The sequence below is a fragment of the Phocoena sinus genome, chromosome 9 (assembly GCF_008692025.1).
Source record: "Phocoena sinus isolate mPhoSin1 chromosome 9, mPhoSin1.pri, whole genome shotgun sequence".
NCBI lineage: Eukaryota > Metazoa > Chordata > Mammalia > Artiodactyla > Phocoenidae > Phocoena > Phocoena sinus.
Genome location: NC_045771.1, coordinates 68,053,770 through 68,075,892, shown reverse-complemented (window position 1 = coordinate 68,075,892; position 22,123 = coordinate 68,053,770). Strand labels below are relative to the sequence as shown.

The window sequence follows — 22,123 nt, the reverse complement described above, 5'->3', positions numbered from 1 at the left end:
TGAAATACAGTGTACAGAGTATTCAAAGACAAAAATAAATGTTCACTGAAAGCCCTTGTTGGCCAACTGGTAGACTTGTTATGCCAGTCCATTATGCTGTGGCCTGTGCCTCTCCTCTCCTTGTGAGATGCAAATGGGAACAAATATAGCAATCAGCCTCGTCAGTGGAGATGTAGGAAATCACAGGTTAGATGTACATGAAATATATGTGAGGAAGAGAAGATGAGCAGTCGTGCCAAGAACGTTTAATGAAGTTTGAATACTCTTCCTTGGTGTCTTACAAATTAAACATGTAGTTTATAAATATTGTGTTATATTATGCATTTTTATTTTGCAATAAAACTTTTCAGCAAATATATCTCAAAAATGAAAATGCATATTAAATGAAAAATTAAGTTCTGCATTTCTATGAATTTTTGTTTTAAAAAGTGTTGATGATGAATACATAACTTCTATGAAATATTTATCAATCTTTACTGTCAGCGATGGGAACTCTAGTGATAACACTGACCATGTGGAAATCATAAACACAAAAATGCTAAAGAAGCATCAGTATCTGCCTCAAATTAATAGCGAACTCTCTGCTTGAAGGCAGTCATTTAAGCTGCGGAAAATCCCTTTGTATAACACTCTTTTAAGCATGATTTTTCATTTAGATCAAATGTGAGTTTTAAATTAATGTGCATTTTCAATTTCAAGTTTTCTTATGTGTGTTGTAAGTAAAGTAATAGCTGTTAAGAATTTGGTCGACTAGCAAAAGAAGAACTTTAAAAAGATCAAGTAATGCCATTTTTACATTAGAGTGATCAGATGTTTTAAATAGAAAATTCATTTATTGCAATTATGATTTGAGTGCATGCAACTTGTGGACCCCCAATCAAGTTTTTGGAAGTTCATTTGGATGATGGTAAAACATTGGACATTACTGATCACGTTATCACAGACTCAGTTAAAAAGTTCAGCGCTTAAGATTCAATTATTTGTTCCTATGGTGATAATTGGAATACAGAGTTTGGTGGAGCACATCATCATGACAAAAATATGTGTTTTACTAATGTAAGGAACATACAGATAAAAATATATGCTTTGCATTGGTTTTGGTATGCACATAAATCATAATTGCTTTCAAAGACACTTTAATAGTCTGTGAATTACAATGAAGGCCTCGATTGTCAAGTTGTATGCACGTGCACATACACACATTCACAAATTATTCAGTCATTCTCTTATTGATCCTACAGGTGCTAAGGGACCTTTGGGGGAAAAAGAAGTAAGACTCAAGTCTTAGGTCACTGAAGTAATGAAGTCTTTAACATTTCTGTGGATAACACTATACTAATTAGACTTTTTCAAATTATACCCTGCTCTTCCGTTTAAAACTCTAAAACTCAAGAAGCATGAAAGTTTAAGGCAATTTGATATAGAGGCAATCAGCTTATAGAAATCTACAATTTGATCTCATCTTTTTATTTCTTCATAAATATGTTATTCAAAATGGTTCATAGGAAAAGCCAATAAATGGAAAATTTTTAAGTATATCAAGCTAATTAATTATTATGTTTTTATTCTAGATCATATGATGTCATATCTGTGAGCTATCTTAAATTTTCAGTTTGTTGTGATTTCTTATTTTAAATAACTATGTATATATTCATATATTACATTTATATATTTATATATAATTTATCTAAACCTAAATTTATATCCATTTTTTGCATATTTTTTCTTAAAGAGGGTTTCAGATTTTTCTAAACATCACATTCCACAAAACCGGTATTCATCCCTGATCCTAATTCATCAATCAGAGGCCATGGCAAGTAAATTATTCTAACTTATTTTCCTTACTCCTACGCTTATGAATACATTGATATTCATACCCATCCTGACTTCTTTCCCTCTCACTGGGTGAGGCGTCTCTCCTCCTAAATAGGGTTCATTCAACTTCTGTTCTGGATCCCTGTTCCTCTTGGTTCTTTGATACTTAATTTATTATTCCCACCCTCTTATTATTACATCTTGAGCTGTTCCTATTCTAATGGCTTTTTAGCTCAAGTATGTAATCCCTTTTTAACATATGACTACTCTGTATTAAAATGACTTGGATTAGTTTATGAAAACCTGTGCGATGATGAAAGTGTTATAATAATCACAAATTACAACAGGAATGGTTAAAGGATAGAGGTTCAAGACCAAAAGGAAAACAGAAAAACAATTCCCAGGTCATTGTGGAGTTGCAAAAACATGAGCAACATGTGAAATTGAGGATACTCTCATTTTTAATTTGAAAAATCTCTATGGAAATGTATAGCTACTTACCTTCTCAACTCTTTTGTCTCTTCACAACTACATTCTTAATAAAATGGGCTATTCTTTCACTTTTCCATCACCTCTTCAGTGCAGTTGGGGTTTTGACTTTACTCTCCACTGACATTGCCATTGTCACTGATAAATTGCTAAGTGTTAAGTCACGTAGTTTTAGCTGTTTTCACCTATCTTAAAAGTCTCATCTCCCTTGGATATTAGAAAATCAATGTCTCCTATCTCTGAGGTGCTGCTTATTATATATCTGGATACATTCTCCTTAGTCACTTCTTTTAATATCATTTTTTCTTAGAATTTCACACTCAGAACTTCATTCATTTCATGTATATATGCTTTCTTAATTTTATAATAATCATAGTGATTTGTTGGTTGTATGCTAGGGAATATGCAAAATACTATCACTTTAAGAGTTAAGCATTTTCTCCTTTTGCCAATAAGGAAACTCATGATCAGGGAGCTTAAGGTTTGCTCAAGGTTTTAGTCTCATAAAAGAGCAAATCCATGTCTGTTGTACTGCAACATGATCTTTTATTTTTTTTAATTTAAGTTATTGAAGAATAGTTGATTTACAATGTTGTGTTAGTTTCTGATATACAGCAAAGAGATTCAGGTGTATATATATATATATATATATATATATATATATATATATGTTTGCATTTGCTAATCCCAAACTCCCAATCAATGCCTCTCCCTCCCCCTTGGCAACCACAAGTCTGTTCTCTATGTCTGTGAGTCTGTTTCTGTTTCATAGGTAAGTTCATTTGCATTATAATTTAGATTCTACATATAAGTGATATCATATGGTATTCATCTTTCTCTTTCTGACTTACCTCATTTAGTATGAGAATCTGTAGGTGCATCCATGTTGCTGCAAATTGTATTATCTCATTCTTTTTTATGGTGGAGTAGTATTCCATTGTATATATGTACCACATCTTCTTTATCCATTCCTCCATCGATGCACCTTTAGGTTGTTTCCATGTCTTGGCTATTGTAAATAGTGCTGCTACAAACATAGGGGTGCATGTATCTTTTCAAATTATAGTTTTGTCCAGATATATGCCCAGGAGTGGGATTGCTGGATAATATGGCAATTCTATTTTTAATTTTTTGAGGTACTTGCATACTGTTTTCCACAGTGGCTGTACCACTTTACATTCCCACCAACAGTGTGGGAGGGTTCCATTTTCTCCACTCTCTCTCCAGCATTTTTTTTTTATATATTGGAGTGTAGTTTTTTTACAATGTTGTGTTAGTTTCAAATGTACAATAAAGTGCTTCAGTTATACATATTTTCAAATATACAACAAAGCGCTTCATTTATACATATACATATATCTATTCTTTTTCAGATTCTTTTACCATATAGGTTATTACAGAGTATTGAGTAGAGTTCCCTGTGCTATACAGTAGGTCCTTGTTGATTATCCATTTTATATATAGTAGTGTGTATATATTAATCTCAACCTCCTAATTTATCCATCCCCCCACACCTTTCCCCTTTAGTAACCATACGTTTGTTTTCTAAGTCTGTGAGTCTGTTTCTGTTTTGTAAATAAGTTTAGTCATATCATTTATTTTAGATTCCGCATATAAGTAATACCATATGATATTTGTCTGTCTCTGTCTGACTTACTTCACTTAGTATGATAATCTCTAGGTCCATCCATGTAGTTGCAAATGTCATTATTTCATTCTTTTTTATGGCTGAGTAATATTCTATTGTATATATGTACCATATCTTCTTTATCTATTCCTCTGTCAATGGACATTTAGGTTGCTTTCATGTCTTGGCTATTGTAAATAGTGCTGTAGTGAACATTGGGGTGCAGGTATCTTTCCAAATTATGGTTTTCTCTGGATATACGTCCAGGATTGGGATTGCTGGGTCATATAGTAGCCCTATTTTCAGTTGTTTAAGGAACCTTATGGTTTCCTTTGCTGCAATACAACTCTATGTTCCTTCTTCTTATTCTCTTTTCATGATTTTGATCATCAAGTGTACACGGATTGCTTCCGACTATCTTCTTCCATCTCAGATTTCTCTGTCCATGTAGGTTTATTTGACTTAGTCTACATTTCCATGTTAATGTCCCATAGGTATCTCAAATTTCACATTCTAATACTAAACTCATTTTCTCACCCTTTTCTAAACCTGTTCACTAGCTTTATTCACTAACTTGATGCATGGAAAGACCATTCACTTTTCCATCCCCTCTGACAATGCATTTATCCTCTTCTAGTTATTCTGCATTATCTGCATTAACTGTTTTCAAAACATCCCATAGCAATGTGAATCAGATGTTTTCTTGTCTGCCTTCTCAATTAAGATACTTGATGGCAAGGACTCTTATCTTGCTTTTGAGTCTCTGGACTCTAACCCAGTTCCTGATACACAGTTGTAGTTAATAAATGCATATTAAATAAGCAAATTGATGCAGGTGCTATATCATTCATAAAATTACTTTTCTAGGTATATGGATTTTCCATGAAATGTATCTCTCTTTCTTAGGCATAGTTATTCTTTTGTATTTGATTCTAGTCAAAGTAATTTTCTAAAATAGATGTCTAGATGTATTTATTAATTCAAAATAACTTCTTCACATTCTAAAGTTAACTTGGTGGAATGATCAGATGCATATAAAATAAAACTCACTAAGTATTCCTTTGTTTTTATTCACTCACAACTGACTTGAAAGGGCTTCCCTGGTGGCGCAGTGGTTGAGAGTCCGCCTGCCGATGCAGGGGACACGGGTTCGTGCCCCGGTCCGGGAGGATCCCACATGCCGCGGAGCAGCTAGGCCAGTGAGCCATGGCCGCTGAGCCTGCGCATCCGGAGCCTGTGCTCCGCAACGGGAGAGGCCACAGCAGTGAGAGGCCCGCGTACCGCAAAAAGAAAAAAAAAAAATGACTTGAATGCATTTGATATTCATTTTAACACATTAATTTTCCAAAAAGTATGTGCACCATTCAAAGAAGGAACAAATATTTGGATTACTTTACAGAGCTTATTTATTGACTTCTTTCTATTTTGTATTACACTAGGGAGAATACTGAAGTTATTTAATGGCATAATATCATAGGTTTCCCAAGAGTAAATATTCATTCATTTTCTGTCTCTTACCTCTTTTTGTCATTTTTCTCTGCCTCTCTCCCTTTTTCTTCTAAAATACACATACACATACGAGATGTTTTTGAGATTTCCAGAGATAATGAAATTAATGTTTCAATTATTAATGGCTCATTGGGATATATATTTTCTCAAATACTCTGAAAGTTTTTCTGAATATGATGAGAACAGCATTAAATTTTACTGGGTTCATAATGATGAGTCCAAATAACATTTTCTTTATAACCATTCCACTGTTTACATTAAATGACCCCCAAAACAGTATGAATTCATCTTCATACAATATCCTCAAAAGACTAGCCAAATTCATTGAAACAGGTGAACTTCCTTATTTACCTAAACTTTGTAATTTATTGGTAAAATAGATTCAAGATGGGAAGACATAGCTATAATTAGTTTTACTTTAAGCTGAAATGATGGGGAAGGTACATTAAAGTTGATGAGTCATCACTTTGAAGCTGACATTATCAAAATCCACAGAAAAAGATGGCATATCCCCCATCCCTTTTTAAATATATAGCATAGAGAAACTTTGAGGGACATAATTGCTTCATGCATAGATTTTGTCAGAGTGGCTGCAGCAGCAGTAATAATATCAGTGACACCAAGGTATGTATAGATACAGTTAGGGTATTAGAAAACGAGTTGGAAGGTATTAAGAATTGGTTTTCTAGACCAAAAAAAAAAATAAGTTTAATAAACAATAGCAACATCACAGACCAGGAAATTCTGCCTGATTTTAGTGAGACAGTTGTGAAGCCATCTAATCCTGTAACTGTAAGAATAATATATAACTGTGTACATACAGGTATGAATATGAATTGAGCTGAATAATAAGAGATAAGTATGCTGTATCTGGCTCAAAATGTTTAAATCAAAATGCAGACCTTTCTTAAGGCAAGCTCTTTAAGTAAACTATTTTTTCTAAACAAAGAGGAGGAAGAAGAGGAAGAGAGTTGATGACATATGATAAAATCATTTTTGATCCTTCAGCCTTGTGTTTCTTAATACAAAGGAATAAATATGTACAATTAAATGAGCATTCACTCTGGAGTATTATGCTAACAGTATTTATCAATCGCACATTGGTTTCCTTTAAGTATTAAAGAATATAACTTTATAACATATAATGTATAGTATGTACACTCTTTAGTAGCCATACATTTATTATATTTATATGCTCAATCTGATACATCAAAATTAGATATAAATGGCAGGTATCACTTATTTTCCTTGAATAATAAAATGTGCTATTGGAATAAAAAGAAATTCCTACACATTGTCATTTAAGAAATCTCATTATTAGACACTTTCCAAGATAATGGAATCAGTACTGCAGTTTTTCTTTCTTAACGAGTTGTTGCAGTGTGCTTTTTAGATACTATTGTCAGACACTAATTTTTCTATATCAGTTTTATCCTAAAACTTATTTAAAATGGAAAGTAGACTTCTGAATCTTAGATGAAATATTTTGACTTGCTTTTAGTGGTATTAAGCATTATAATCTCACCACCCACTTTTTTTTAGGGTGTGCTGTAGTGGTGGCTGTTGAGCATATGTGATAAGAAGGCACTGGACACAGAGCTACTAAACATACATTAACATAGGTTCTTTTTTCAAATTTAGCTATCATGGATAAATTAAAAAACTCTCTAGGAGAACCAGTGCTATAATTACGAACACTGAAGACTCAAGAATAATTATCTGCTTTAAAAATCGTTTTAATTTTTAAAAATTTCCATAAAACGGCAAAAATAAATTCAGGAGCCATGAATGATTATTTCATTATAAAATGTTCATACCTACTAGTTTTTCAAGTGAAACGTTGAAATTGATAGGTGGAACGTACAGTGTATGGTAGTAAAGTTTCCGGAAAGGGGAGTCTTTTCAGACACTCCACATGGCTTCACCTTCCCCATCGTTAGGATGACCTATGAAGTGGGAGCCTCACATCTGCTGGTCTTTGCAGCTTAATGAATGAAAAGTCAATGGTCACATAAAGCCCTGCATTTTGACTCTTTCCACGTCTCTTGCATTTGTTTGTTCTCAGTCAGAGCTGTTATCATCTGAACTTACTGTCCCCAGTGCCATAAATAGGTCTCCTAATAGTATCAGCTTGGAGGTAGGAGAAGTCTCATTAATGTCCATCCAGCTTCGCTTGTTATAAAATTCTCTTCCTGACTATTTTGCCAGAATGCTGTGGGTGGGAGAGGTGGTAAAATAGAGAAGTGGCAATCTGACCTATGAAATATGTTTACTCCTTTTAATAAAGATAAAATTATTAAATTAATAATAACCTCTGGATAGTACAATGTAATTTACATACACACTTTGTTTATTCCTTAAAACAGCCCAACAGAGCAGGTGGTATTAATTTAATTTTAAAGATAAGAAAACTGAAGCTCAGAATGATTAAATAATTACCCAAGGCTACTATTCAAGGAATGAATGAAATAAGAAATGAGTGACTCTCCAGGGAAAACTGCATGGATGAAGTGGATTAAGAAGTTAAGATAGAGAAGTCCATTTTCAACCCATTTAGCAATCAACTTACAGAGAGTAAGCTGGTCTGACAGTCACATGGGGTTTATGTTTGGGGTTAGGATGCTGCTGAAGAACCAAAGATGACAATTTTAAAAGAAAACAGATGAAACATCATCATGGATGGAAGAGCGGTGGTGAGTCATGTGGATGGTTAGGCTTTCACCAGAAACAACTGTGGTAAACTTTCCAGCTCTATGATAAACTTTTCAGCTACTGGCTTAATTTGTAAAGCTTTTGTAGGTTTCAGTGACAAGGTCTTTGAAAACTTAGGAGATAGACAAATTCAAGCAAAAATGTAATTGGTAAAAACTGATTTAGAAAGAATTAGAAAATAGGATCTTTTTCAGTAATGATTAAATGAATTGAAACATTTAATACCTCTTAATTAAAAAAAAAGAAAGACTCACTAGAAACTGGATAGTTGATATGCAAGTGCTACCAGTTTTAAGGAACTTCCAAAATTATATAGATGCCTCCAAAAAATGGAAAATAAGGGCATATTCTACAATTCATTTTATGAGACAGAAAAATTTTGATAAAAAGTTAGACAGGTGGTATGAAGAAGAAAAATAGTCTGTTGTGTTCATGAATGTAGATAAAAACTTCTGAACAAAATGTTAGCAAAGCAAAACCAATTTTCTATAACAATATTAATAAACTGTCCAATTTGGGTATATGAAAGTATTATAAGAATGTTTTAATAATGCAGAAATATGTAAGTGTATATGCCCACATTACCAATGAAATGAAATCATCTCAATATCTCACAAGGTGCAGAGAATATTAACATTGATTCATAATAAAAATTCTATATAACAGAAATAGAAGAAAACTTTATTACCTGTATGAAAGGTGTCGCTCAAAAAAGAAAAAGAAAATCCATCCAACAAACATCATCCTAAGTTGGGAAATTATGAAAGTATTCCATTTAAATTCCGGGACAAGATATGGATATTCTGTATAAATACTCTAATTCAATAAAGTATTGAAGCTCTGGCCAGCACAATAAGACAGGGAGAGAAATAACAATTATAAGGATTGAAGATCACTAATAGTACCATTGTTATTAGCATATGATACAGTTGTTTACGTAGAAATCCAAATGAATCTACAAACATAATATAGGCAATAGAAAAGAGGAGTAATGTGGCTGTTTGTGAGATCAATATATAAAAGTCAAATATATTTATATATACCAGCAACAAAAACATTAATTTTAATAAACAATTTAAAAATTTAAGGTACCGACATAAACTTTAAGACAACCAAGAATAAATCTAACAACGACCTGCAAGCAAAAAAATGTTGTAATTTATTTAAGGATATTAAAGAATAAGTTGATTGAAAAATCCTATATTCATGGATGAGGAATTAACACCATATAGATGTTATTTCTCCTAAAACTGATCAATAGACTTCATGTAATGCAATTTTTTAAAACATTTATGATTTTTGTGTGTGTGTTTTTATTTTCACCCTTATGGGATATGACAAGTTAAATTCAATATGTGTACAGTAAAGCAAAGAAAAAAATAATAGCTAAGATTTCATGTTCAATGAGACATAGATTAACTATAAAGCTATAGTGTTGTAAGAGTGTGGTACTGGTTCAGAGATGGACAAATTCATGAATAAAATAGAACAGATTCTAAAAAGAAAAATACCCACATATGGAAATTTGATTTATGATGGATTTGCATGATAGAAAACTGAATTATCCAAAACATGAAAAGATGGATTTAAAAATGAAAAGAAAAATAGTTGCACAACACCCAAAAGGACAGAAGAAAGGAGGCAAGAATGGGAGGAATGGAGAAAGAGAAAGGGAGGGCAGAGGGATGAAAGAAGGCAGTGAAGAAGGGAAAAGAAAAAAGGGATCACTACTAGACAGAACCACTCTAGAGTATTGTGTATATTTTATATATATTATCTATTCTATTCCAATAACTCACACCATCCTATCTTACATCACCACATTAAATTTCTATGTCAAAATTAAAACTAAGGGGCTTCCCTGGTGACTCAGTGGTTAAGAACCCACCTGCCAACGCATGGGACACGGGTTCAAGCCGTGTGGGAAGATCCCACATGCCGCGGAGCAACTAAGTCCGTGCGCCACAACTACTGAGCCTGCGCTCTAGAACCCAGGAGCCACAACTACTCAGCCCACGTGCCACAACTACTGAAGTCTGCATGCCTAGAGCCCGTGCTCCACAACAAGAAAAGGTGCCGCAATGAGAAGCCCACGCACCGCAACGAAGAGTAGCCCCTGCTCACCACAACTAGAGAAGCCCACGTGCAACAATGAAGACCCAACGCAACCAAAAATAAAATAAATTAAATAAATTTTTTAAAAAATTAAAACTGAAATTTTAGGAGAGTAAATATGAACTCTCTTCTGTCCACTGAGGAAACATTGTTTGTTACACAAAGCAGGCCAAAGTGCTAGCCATTTATCAAAAGATTGATAAACTTGAATACCTTAAAACTAAAATGATACTTGTTAAAATATACATTAAGGAAAGTAAAAAACTTTAAACCTATAGGAAATATTTGCCCCAAAAAAGAGAAAAAAACCCAAAAGGATTAAAATCAAGAAGTAAAGAATTTTTACAAATCAACAAGTGAAAAAGGAGTAAAGATATGAAAAGGCATTTCACAAACGAGGAAACACATAAAATTACCAAGTATGACATTACAAGTGTTAGGATGGGCTCGGCACAGTTTTTTTCCACCTTCTTTTACGTACCTACATTGGTACAACTTCTATAGGAAACAGTTTGGCATGATATTGTAAAGTTGCAAAAGTGGTCACTGTCCATGAGCACCAGAAAATATGTCCAAAATGCATTTTTTATGAGAACATAAAGCTAATCAATCCAAATATCCATTGTATGGATTTTAAAAAGCATACCCACATAAATGGTATTAAACACAGCAGTAGAAATAAAATAACTCTTCAACTACACGTGGATGGACATTCAGCTACTACATGGAGGAGTGTTAGTAACAATGCTGAGATGAAAAAGCAACATACAAACAATGTGTTGTTTATGGCATACACATGCTAACCTGAAATTCAGAATAGTGGTCACCTTTGTTAACGAGGAAGGGGGTGCTATAGGGAAGGAACGCAGGTATATGTAAGTTATTAGGAATATTCTACTCTCTGGGTTGGGCAACTGGTATATGGGTGTTTATTATATTGCTTATATAACAGCAAACTAACCAGTGATAGCCTGGAAGAAAATATTTCAATATGTCTAATGAAAGGTAAATGTCCACAATACAGTGCATGAGGAAATACAGGAAATTTTCATGTTCTAAATATTTGTGGCTCTTAGTATCAGGGGATGGGGTTTTAGTTGATTTGTTTACATTTCTATTATGTTTACGCACTGTTTGTATTACATTAACCAAATGTTTTTTTCCAATGATGCTAATTTAAATTAAAATATCACTCATGATACGTAGAGTTTATAAGATAATAAAATGCAATTTATGGAAAAGGACAAGGCTTTAAAGATGGAGGTCACACATGTGTAAACCTACGAAAATATGTTCAACCTACTAGTAAACAGGCATGTGATAATGCAATAACAGCACCATGGTATTTTTCACTTTTTGAAGAAACATCATAAAGTTGTTTATATGTAGTGTTTTGGAGTTTCAAGGAAGTGGGCCCTTACATTTTCTACAGTGGGCGCCATTCAGAGGGTATCATAATGTTGTAGTGGAGTATTTCCCTTATAGAAGATTAGCTTTCAGAACATAATGCACTTGTTCACATAAATGTATTCAAATAATGTTAACTACAATACCTGGTTTTTTGTGACAGTGAAACACCAAAGAGTTTAAAAGTACATGAAATGGCTTATTTAATCATAGAATATATACCCTATTTAATACATTCACTTATAATAAATCTTTATATATACACTGACACAGAAAGATCTCTGACGTTTTTAAGTCAAAAAATGCACACGGATAAATTAAAAGGATGTATAGCATAATCCCATTTATGTTAAAAATATGTGTGATAAAATTTACATGTGTACATTTATATATGTAATCCTATAGAAAATGTTCTTGTGGTATCCGCAGGGGATGGGTTCCAGGACTCTCCAGATACCAAAATCCACAGATGCTCTTAGTCCCTTATATAAAAAGGCATAGTGTTTGCGCATACTTTAAATCGTCTTTAGGTTACTACAGTACGTAATAAAATGTAAATGATATGTAAATAGGTGTAAATACAATATAAATGCTTTGTAAATATATAGTTGCGGCTCACCAAATTCGAGTTTTGCTTTTTGAAACTTTCTGGATTTTTTTTTTAAGATTTTTGATCCCTGGTTGGTTGAATCTGCATATGTGGAACTTGTAGATATGGAGGGCCAACTGTATTATATTGTTACCATTGGGGCAAGAAAGGTGAAGAGGCACATTCTAAATATTCTGTCCTATTTCAATTCTTTTTTTTTTTTTTGCAAGAAAATAAGCATGTATGATTGTATAACTGGATGCACTACCTACCTTTGTAATTTTCCCCAAGGTAGGTTGCATTAATAAGCACACTGCATGCAGTAGCAGCAGAAGCAGTGGACATTTATCACAGCTGACCCCGCAATTAGTCTTGAGTATTCCTGGGTGGCAAACACTGCCAGGCAGGTCAAAAGACAGTGGGAAGCCTGGCTTCTAGTTGCAGATTCAGTCAGAAGGAAACACTGAATACAGTTGGCTAAAACTTCATATGCAGCCTGATCATTTTCTCCCAGTAACGGAGAAGGCAGAAAACTCTCAAAGACATATTTACTGACCTATTGGTCACATTTATATAATTATTCAAAAGAATTGTTTATCAATAAAAATTAGTAAATGAAACAATTTTGTATATGTCACTCTGCATTATGTGAACTGCATACCACATATGGGAGTATATCTTAATGAAAATTATTATAATTTATTAACTTTATTTTTTTAACTTTAGAGTTGATAAAAGAAAAAATATATTTATTATAGAATATAGAGTATATAATGCCAATGTTTAACTTAGGACATGTTAATACTTTTATTTTGGAATTTCATTCTACATAAGAATTTAATGTTTTTCAATAAAATCAAAATCTTTCATTAGATGAAATGCTAAATATACAAAACTAAAAATGTCCTAATTTTGAAATATCAATCATGTGCCATAACATGCTTATTTTTCAGGTTAAACTTTTTCCGTGATGTTCCTGATTTCAGAGTGTTAGCCTGCGGTGGAGATGGAACTGTGGGGTGGATTTTGGACTGCATAGGTAATGAAGACACACATTTAACGTAGCTGGGGTGAGAGTGGTAACCTTAAATTCTGTGTATTTTGTTTGTTTATTTAGTGCATCCATATCTTTGGATGTGGATGCATTAAATAAACAAAATACATAGTGATACACTTAGACATCTGGAATGTTACACACTGTTTACTGGCTTAATTTATTCATCTATATTTCAAATTTTTAACTGACAAAATAATTTACAAGTAACTAGAAATCCTTCTCTTCTCATTCATTTCTCTTGGAATTTAATAAGCTCTCAAATATTTCTGGATCTGCATTGACCAATCTTTTTTAAAAATAGGCCTCTTCATAAAAAGGAAAGATTGATTCAAAAGAAGTTTCACTATCTATATATATTGAAGCAAACTTTTATTTAGTCAGTGCAGTTGAGAATATTTTACCTTTTCATACTCTCAAAAATATTCAAATTAGGGCTTCCCTGGTGGCACAGTGGTTGAGAGTCTGTCTGCCGATGCAGGGGACACGGGTTCATGCCCCAGTCTGGGAAGATCCCACATGCCACAGAGCGGCTGGGCCCGTGAGCCATGGCCGCTGAGCCTGCGCGTCCGGAGCCTGTGCTCCGCAACGGGAGAGGCCACAACAGTGAGAGGCCCGCGTACCGGAAAAAAAAAATAATAAAATAAATATTCAAATTAAAAATGAATACATATTGTCAGCACACTTTGGGTACGCATCTAACGACTTTAATCTACTAACATTTTTAAAACAGGTAAAATTGTATTCTTTGGCCTTCCAATAATCAATGTCAGTAGTGTTAATATATTTAAGGAGAAAAACCAGAGTTCAAGAACTGCAAAAATTAAGGAGTTGCTTGAACAATATCTGAGAACTTGTAAGAATTTTAGTGAAAACAGGAGGATATTGTTGGTTTGCATTAGCCCTCAAAATCTAAGCCTTGGCTAGTACACTGTGGCACATCCCTACATAATCTATTCCCTCCCCGTTCCTACACACCCACATATGCTTACTTTGAAGGGCTGAGAAGAGAGAAAAATAAAGAAAAATAATATATGTTTGTGAGATTTGCTCAGTGATTCAAACAAAAGCATGTGGAATTTCAGTGGCAAATATCTTTACTGGACTCAAACACTATGTTGTATAATGTTGAACCTCAAACAAAACCTGGTAATCTTTTACGTCGTTGACTCTGACACAGAGCAGCACAAAACCATTGTTAGTGTTTTACTAACTTTTAGAATTCCACTACTTTCAAAATATTTTATTCCTTAAAGTGTACCTCGAGTTGATGCTGCAAAGGACTTTTTATAGGAAGCTACTTCTCCACTCTGCTTACGTCCTTGTGTGAATATTCCTGTGTTGCATATACCTGCATCCTTGAGAATTTGAACGGAGTTAATTCAAACACGCTACAATTTTTAACTGAATTAACATATTTAAAAGGCTTTCCTCATGCATAAGTCTTGAAAATTCCTGTCACTCTGTGAATTTTGGTATTTATTTGTTTTATAAATTGCTAGAAATACATACAAATTAATCAATTTATAATTGTATATAACTATAAAATAGAACGTTTTATGTTTATAAGTACCTGGTGGAATGCCTTCCATGCCAAGCTGTGTTTATTTCATTGTTGTTCTGTCTGTGATCAAAAATTTATTTTATTTCAATTTTTCAATTCTACAGAAAAGGCAAATGTAGTCAAGCATCCTCCAGTGGCTATTCTGCCTCTCGGGACCGGCAATGATCTAGCAAGATGCCTGCGATGGGGAGGAGGTAAAATAGCTAAAAAAAAAAAAAAAAAAAAAAAACTTAAAAAACAGAGATATAGTACAGAGCACCCTTCCCCCCAAAACTAAATCCAGCATTTCTTCACTGCATGACAGCTGCCATGTGATTTCAGCAAACATAATTGCTGTCAGATATGTAGTATAATTTTGAACAATCGTCTAGGGTAGAGCAACAAATAGTGGACCAAGAGTTAGACTGTGAGTGCTAATTATATACTTGATGGGGCAGGCAAGCTTCCAACCCTTTTTGGTTTTGGGGTTTCCAATTTAAGAAATGAGATAAGCATGGGATAACTCTAAAATAATGTTCACATTCGTAATCTCTGAGTGTGTGAGAAAATCACAAACAAAGGAAAAAAACTGAAAGGCTAACAAATGACTTGTCCAGGAATAAGTACAAGAGGTAACACATTTTCTGAGACCCACTTTGCACCAGGTGGTGTGTTCTGCACTTGGGGTACAGGGTTAAGAATAGAAAGAAAACAATATCTGCTTTCAACAGAGCCTTAAATTCTAGTGGAACATGAAGTTATGTATAAATTGTGAGACTTCCTACTGACAAGTAAGATGATAATCAACATAATGAACGACCTCACCTAGGAATTGATGAGGTGACATAAGAAGAATCCTAATAGGTGGATAATGACGGAGCCATATAGAACTGGGGGTGGACGTTATAGGCAGAGGGAACATCAAGTCCAAAGGCCCAGAGATACAAAGGCACTTGACATTACTGAAGGAACTGAAAATGGAATAGTGTAGATGGAACAGGTGAGTAAGGGGAGAATATTTCAAGATAAGATCTTAAAATAATTTGAAGTGTCATTAACAGGCTAAACTTACCAGAAGATATCAAAGAAAAGAAAACCATATTTTGCTAAATAAACAAGAACCTAATTCTAAATATTTTTAGCATCTAAACTCAGAGAAGTTTGAAAAGTGTCTAGTAAGACACTGTAAATCAGAAGCCCTTGGGAAGCTTGTTAAAAAATATAGTGGACCGACCTTACTTCAAATATGCTAAATGGAACTCTCTAGAGATGGGACCCAGGCAGTTGATTTTTTTTTTTAAGCAAACTCCCTAAGTAACTTGATTTACAACAAAATTTGAGAAGAATTGTTCCATGAATACCTGGGCAACTTGTGAACTCTAAGATGTATATACATGTATTTGTGTATTTGACGGAATTTGAAACCAAGTTAAAAAACATGGTATATGATATATTTGTAACTTTCATTAAGGATATAACTTAGTAGAAGAATATTATAAAATACTGAGTTAAATTGTATAAATCTAAAGATAGATATAGATAGATAGATACAATGAACCATTGCTTACGAGATGCTTATATTTGCCAATGTTAATATACGTGTATTGATTAAAAGGAAGAGAATCATGCATGTGGCTTCTTACGTATTCCTCTGGAAATATTTTTGATATTTGAAAATTAATAATTTTATTTTGGTTTCAAGCTGGCAAATGACTTAACTCTCAAAATTGATATAGAAGTTCCATTCAGGGCATCTTCTAATTATTTCCTTGTAAACAGTTTTAAAGATATTCTTATCAGTGGCCAAAGACACATGGATTATAGTATATGTCAAAGTGTATATTGATGATGAACTCTTTGTGCATGTCTAGCATGTGCTGGCACTCTTCTAGGTGGTAGATATTAAATGAGAAAATAAAGGGTTCTTACCCTTTTGGAGGTTACATTTTCATTGAGTACACAGACAATAAATCACTGAATAATGAAATATATAATTACAAAATAAGGTCAAGGTTATGAAAGAATCAGAGTGTATTTTCAGAGAATAACCGAGGGGAACTATTCAGCTATATGGTCAAGAAGACCTCTCTGAGGAAGTAACATTTAAGCTGGATTTAAAATATGAGGAAGAAAGAGTGAGCTCTTTGTACTGAAAGGACTGAAGGAAGGCTGATGTAACTCTAAGAGGTCATGGGGCAGTGGGTAGGTATGGCCTCAGCGGGGTGAATAGGATGACGTTGGAGAGAGAATCAGGAGGTAGATTATGCAGGTCTTAATGGTCATGGTAAAAATTTTATGTGATTGACTTTGCAACACACAGTGAAACTTTGGAAGAGTTTCAAAAGCAGAGTGGCACAGTGACATTTGTGTTTTCAAAATAGGTTAATTTGGGGGCATAAAAGACTTAAGAAAATGTGGCAATGTGGGGAAGCATAGTTTTTGAAAGGAGAATTTGGATTACCATTGTATTTAGAGGATAAATGGGCTGGGCTAGGGTGGGGGTAGTACAAGTGAGACAAGTGCCCACACTGACATTTTCAGGGATAGACTGATACAACGTGCCAATGGATTGGGTAGGGACTTTGGGGAAAGTGAGGTATCAAGGGGGACCTTGGGCAAGATGCCCAAGGTGAGCAATTAGGAAAATGGAGGTGCGATCTGCTAGAGTTTACTAATAAAGAAACATGCTCTGGGGTGGCATTATTTCTTGTCAGGCGTCTAACTTTGAGCAAGTTGCTTAACAACTGTGTGCCTCAGACTCCTCATCAGAACTTGAAGAAAATAATGGTATCTGCCTTGGAGGTTCTTAACACCCAACTATCAAATTGTTTCCCCAGTGTCTGGGCTGAGTCCTTCCTGTCATTATAGTAATTATCATTATGCTTAACATTTGGGAAAGAAATTACTTTATTCAACCAATAATCCTTTTGTTCATGTAATATCACTGGAATCTATTGACTGGAAGCTTAATTTTTATGAGTATATTTACATATTTTGGAAAACATAACACTGTACAAATATAAGATGTTGTAGGACATTTGAAAAAAATACTTAATTTACATTCTCTTTGCAATTTTTCTGGCAATGATTAATCTCTCAAGCAAAATTCTGAAGTTTACTGCAAGAAAAATGTTGTTTTGTGAAGAGTAAGGGGGTAGGAGGCAGAATTTTACATGGAGCACACTCTTACAAATATATGTTTTTTCTTTTCTTTATGTGATTTTAAATTTGTAAAAATTTCTATGACATTTTAGATAGAACCAGTCATTATGATAGCATCATATCATTAAAGCGAAGATAAATACTAATTACTTTTTCTTTTGGTTGCTTAGCCTAGAGTGATTATAGGCTTTAAATCAAAATAATGGAGCAAAATAGCATCATTCTTTTCTGGAACAAGCTTTGTTTGCATATTTAGTAAGTTTAATTTATCTTTTTTTAAAAAAGATAATCTTTTTGAGTTCAGGAATCCTATTTATAGTTATGGATCATTATTAAACAAGCTTGAGCACAGATAAATCTAAACAAGTAGGGCATAGATATTTGTTAAATGGGGAACTACAATTTGGAATTCTTCACCTTTGAGAATTAGCACTGAACTGCAGGTATGATTCTCCAAATAGATTTATTGCCTCTCTCTTTCCATTTTTACTTGGCTAGAAGACTGATTGATACCAGCCTTTTACATACATAGCCATAAAAACTTTGAGAACATATCCAGTGCTAAAGAATTTAAGTTAATTGACCCTACTTAATCTAGCTGTATTAATTCTTTCATTAAATTCAATTCTATTATGTTGTCTCCTGGTCGGTTGCCATTCGTACATTTTTCCAGTGTTATGCTGAACAATGCTTCTATTAACCTGAGATGTAGCTGAGGACGAGCTCAATGTTTGTTTTACAGCATTATCATTTACTCATATTTCTGCTGAGTGGGTTTGTGTATAATACTGTATATTAAATATACTGTATTTTCATACTATATTATACATTAGTTTAATGTATATAAATTCATTTATATCTAAAACGATCATACTTATTTTCAAACAAGAGTAGAATTTGGAAAATAGGTGAATATATTTAACTGTTTTTAATTCAATGCAATAGGTAAACATATATATATATATGTAATTTATTTGGGGGGCATTAAAAGAAATTAAAAAGAAAATAAACATTGGGAATGAGGGTGGAACTATTAAGAAACACCTGAAAAATAAGTACGCTTAATTACTATACTCTTGTAGTTTAAACAATTCAGTGTTTTATCACTGAGTACAATTATATGTATATTATGTAAGTTCATAATTTTTGAATTATGCTATAAAATATGGTATGACATTTATTGAAATGGTTTTTAATACTTTTAATGTTTATATCTGTGTAGTCGTTGTTTGTTGTACTCTTTGCTGTGTGTATTGAATGGTGCATAATTAGTTTCTAGACCTGTGTAAGGTAAGAAGAGATGGTAGGCTCCAAGATACGTATTCCTGGTTTCTGGCTGCCTTGCCCCTCTAATAGTTAATTCAACAAATACAGCATAAATGTAATTTAATCTTGCCATATTACAGTGCCTATTCCCTTTTCTTTTAATGCAATCGGTTTTTCCAGAGTTATGTGTGCTAACACATCTAACGAGGACTCATAGCCTCTGGCATTTTCTTGTTCAACAAATAAATTATTAAAATATAGAATGAAGTTGGACACGGAAAAAGATCTATGAAAATATCGTTGCTACTCAAAATATCATTGTAAGAATGTGTATAGAGTTAGAAAGATTATTTAACTTAGTACAACCTCTCAAATTCTAATGTCATTGTCAGTATTATTGTTGACAACTTTCTATTCTTTTGCCTTATATACTAAGACCTTTTATGCATTTTCTCATTTTTTTTCTCATTTAATTCTCACACCAAACCTAAGTTTTTACAGAGGGAGAAACTGTTTAGAATGTTAAAAGCAGACACTGAAGTAAATAACACAGCCAGGATTAGGCTACAGCCCTAATTAACTATAATGTTAGATACCTAAAGGTACATTTAAGAGAAAGTATAATATTAAGCAACAAATTTCTTTTCTGGCCATGGTGACTATCTATAGTAGATTTATTTAAAAGTGGATTTGTTGGACATTTACTGCAGGGCACACCTGGTAAAAGGAACTTGTGGGGAGAAAAATGAAAATAACTATAGTGCACCATGCTAGTTCTATGGTAGGGCTAGTTTTGAGAACTGTGTACTGTGGTACTGTACAGAATCCATTATTTTGGGAGGGTGGCTTCTGGAAAAAAGTGTTATCAAATATAAAGCCTGCAGAGGGAGTAGAAGCAAGGGACAAGTCTAACATGGCATCCAGGCTTTTTACTATAGCAACTGGGTGGAGGGGAAAGTCAGCTGTTTTTTGGAGGCAGAGTTCACAGGAGGATGATACCAAAGCACATCATTAATTCCACTTTGAATAAATACATTGATAAAAAGTTTTGTGAGGGGTATGCATTGGAGATGTTCATTTGGCAGTTGGCTGTACTGTGAATTTGTCCCACAGGAGCGAAATATGAGTTACAAATTAAAGCTAAAGATAAAATATTGGTATGAGTATAATAAGATTATAGTTAATTCTTCAACCTGTGTTAGAATTTGCTTTAAAATGCATTATTTAGCTTTAGAATGATACACGCATATTCACACGCTTAAACATATATAATTATAGCTTTTGTTATTTGGTTATATTTTTTCTCAAGATAATTTTTTTTTCATTAGGTTATGAAGGTGAGAATCTGATGAAAATCTTAAAAGACATTGAAAACAGCACAGAAATCATGTTGGACAGGTGGAAGTTTGAAGTCATACCTAATGACAAAGATGAGAAGGGAGACCCAGTGCCTTACAGTATCATCAATAATTACTTTTCCATTGGCGTGGTAAGATTTTCCACTAACCATTCTTTTTTTACCAGTTCTGGATAATCACTGATGTAAACTCTTATACTATGAAGATTTACTGATTATAAATAATTTATTTTATCTTTGTGTCAGCAAAGCACCTCTTCTAATGGGTAATAGTAAAGCTTATGAATTTATTTAAAGTCAGAGAATCAGTGATGATTTTTTCATGTGTTAAACAAAGGAAAGAAGCTATATTTTATGTAATTGGCTTGACCATTTGTGTTAGTAAAATGAAGCTTAGAATGGTTTATAAGGTAGTTATAAATTTTAGAGTATAAGCTACAGTTTCACATTACTAAAAATGTGAAAACAATGCATCAGATTTTTTCTTATTTTGAAATCTACATTATAATATCATAACCTATTAGGTTTTTATTTATAGACATTATTTTAAAATTTATGGTTTAGTGTAAAGTCTAAGAAAAATGCTGCTAGTATTCTCAAGTGGTTAATAAGTCAAAAGGTTAATTTTTCACTTACTTTCTTGAAAAATTTGAGACCGAAATTAAAATATCTTTTGGCAATTTAAAGAGTTATTGAAATTTCAATCCCTAAGAAATTAATAATTTTAACAGTAATTTTACTTGTATTTATATATATATTACCCAGTAATTATGAAGTCTTAAAATATATTATCTACAGCATTATATTCCATTGAACATATTTTCTCAATGTTAATCTTACATCATGTCTCATTTCTCTCTTATGCATGTGCACGTGCACACATACACACACAGACACAACTAGCAAACTATAAAAAGCATTGGTTGAGTCCATGAACTTAGGAGTCAAGCTACCTTTAGCAATTTCTTTTTCCTCTTAGTGTGCATTCATTTAGCCGTATCATGGTAGTTTATTATTTTCTCTCTCATAGTTGTAAATAATGTGATTATACATTTAAAGAGCCTCGTGTAATGATGCATAATGAAGGCTAAATATGCAATCTTTACTAATACTATGATAATGATTATTATTTGCAAGAAAAATGTAATGCATTTGATCCATTAAAATTCTATTTATATTTGATATGAATAACAATATTTTAACAGCTTTATTGGCAAATAACTTACACACAACCTAATTCACTCATTTTAAGTAAACCTTTTAATGATTTAATAAATCTATCCCATATTAGAGTGTTTTCATCGCCAAGACAAGAACCCTCATGCCCACTTCTAGTCAATTCTGGGTCCTTTCCCCAGTTCCAAGCAAAGCTCTAATCTTTCTACCTCTAAGATTTGTCTTTTATGGATAGTTCATATAAAAGAAATAATATTTTTTTTTGCACCTGGCTTCTTTCACTTCACATAATGTTTTGAGGT

The 22,123-nt window shown here is 33.2% G+C and overlaps 1 protein-coding gene across 6 annotated transcripts in view; it reads left to right on the top strand.

Moving 5' to 3' along the window:
• Window positions 1-22,123, top strand: part of DGKB (diacylglycerol kinase beta) — a 648,598-nt gene that overhangs the window by 222,360 nt on the left and 404,115 nt on the right. For all 6 annotated transcript variants that reach the window (XM_032642942.1, XM_032642939.1, XM_032642937.1 and 3 more), the window contains 3 exons: window positions 13,217-13,302; window positions 14,986-15,075; window positions 20,617-20,777. In XM_032642942.1, the coding sequence (XP_032498833.1) occupies window positions 13,217-13,302; window positions 14,986-15,075; window positions 20,617-20,777 (337 nt within the window). The remainder of the gene's footprint in view (window positions 1-13,216; window positions 13,303-14,985; window positions 15,076-20,616; window positions 20,778-22,123) is intronic.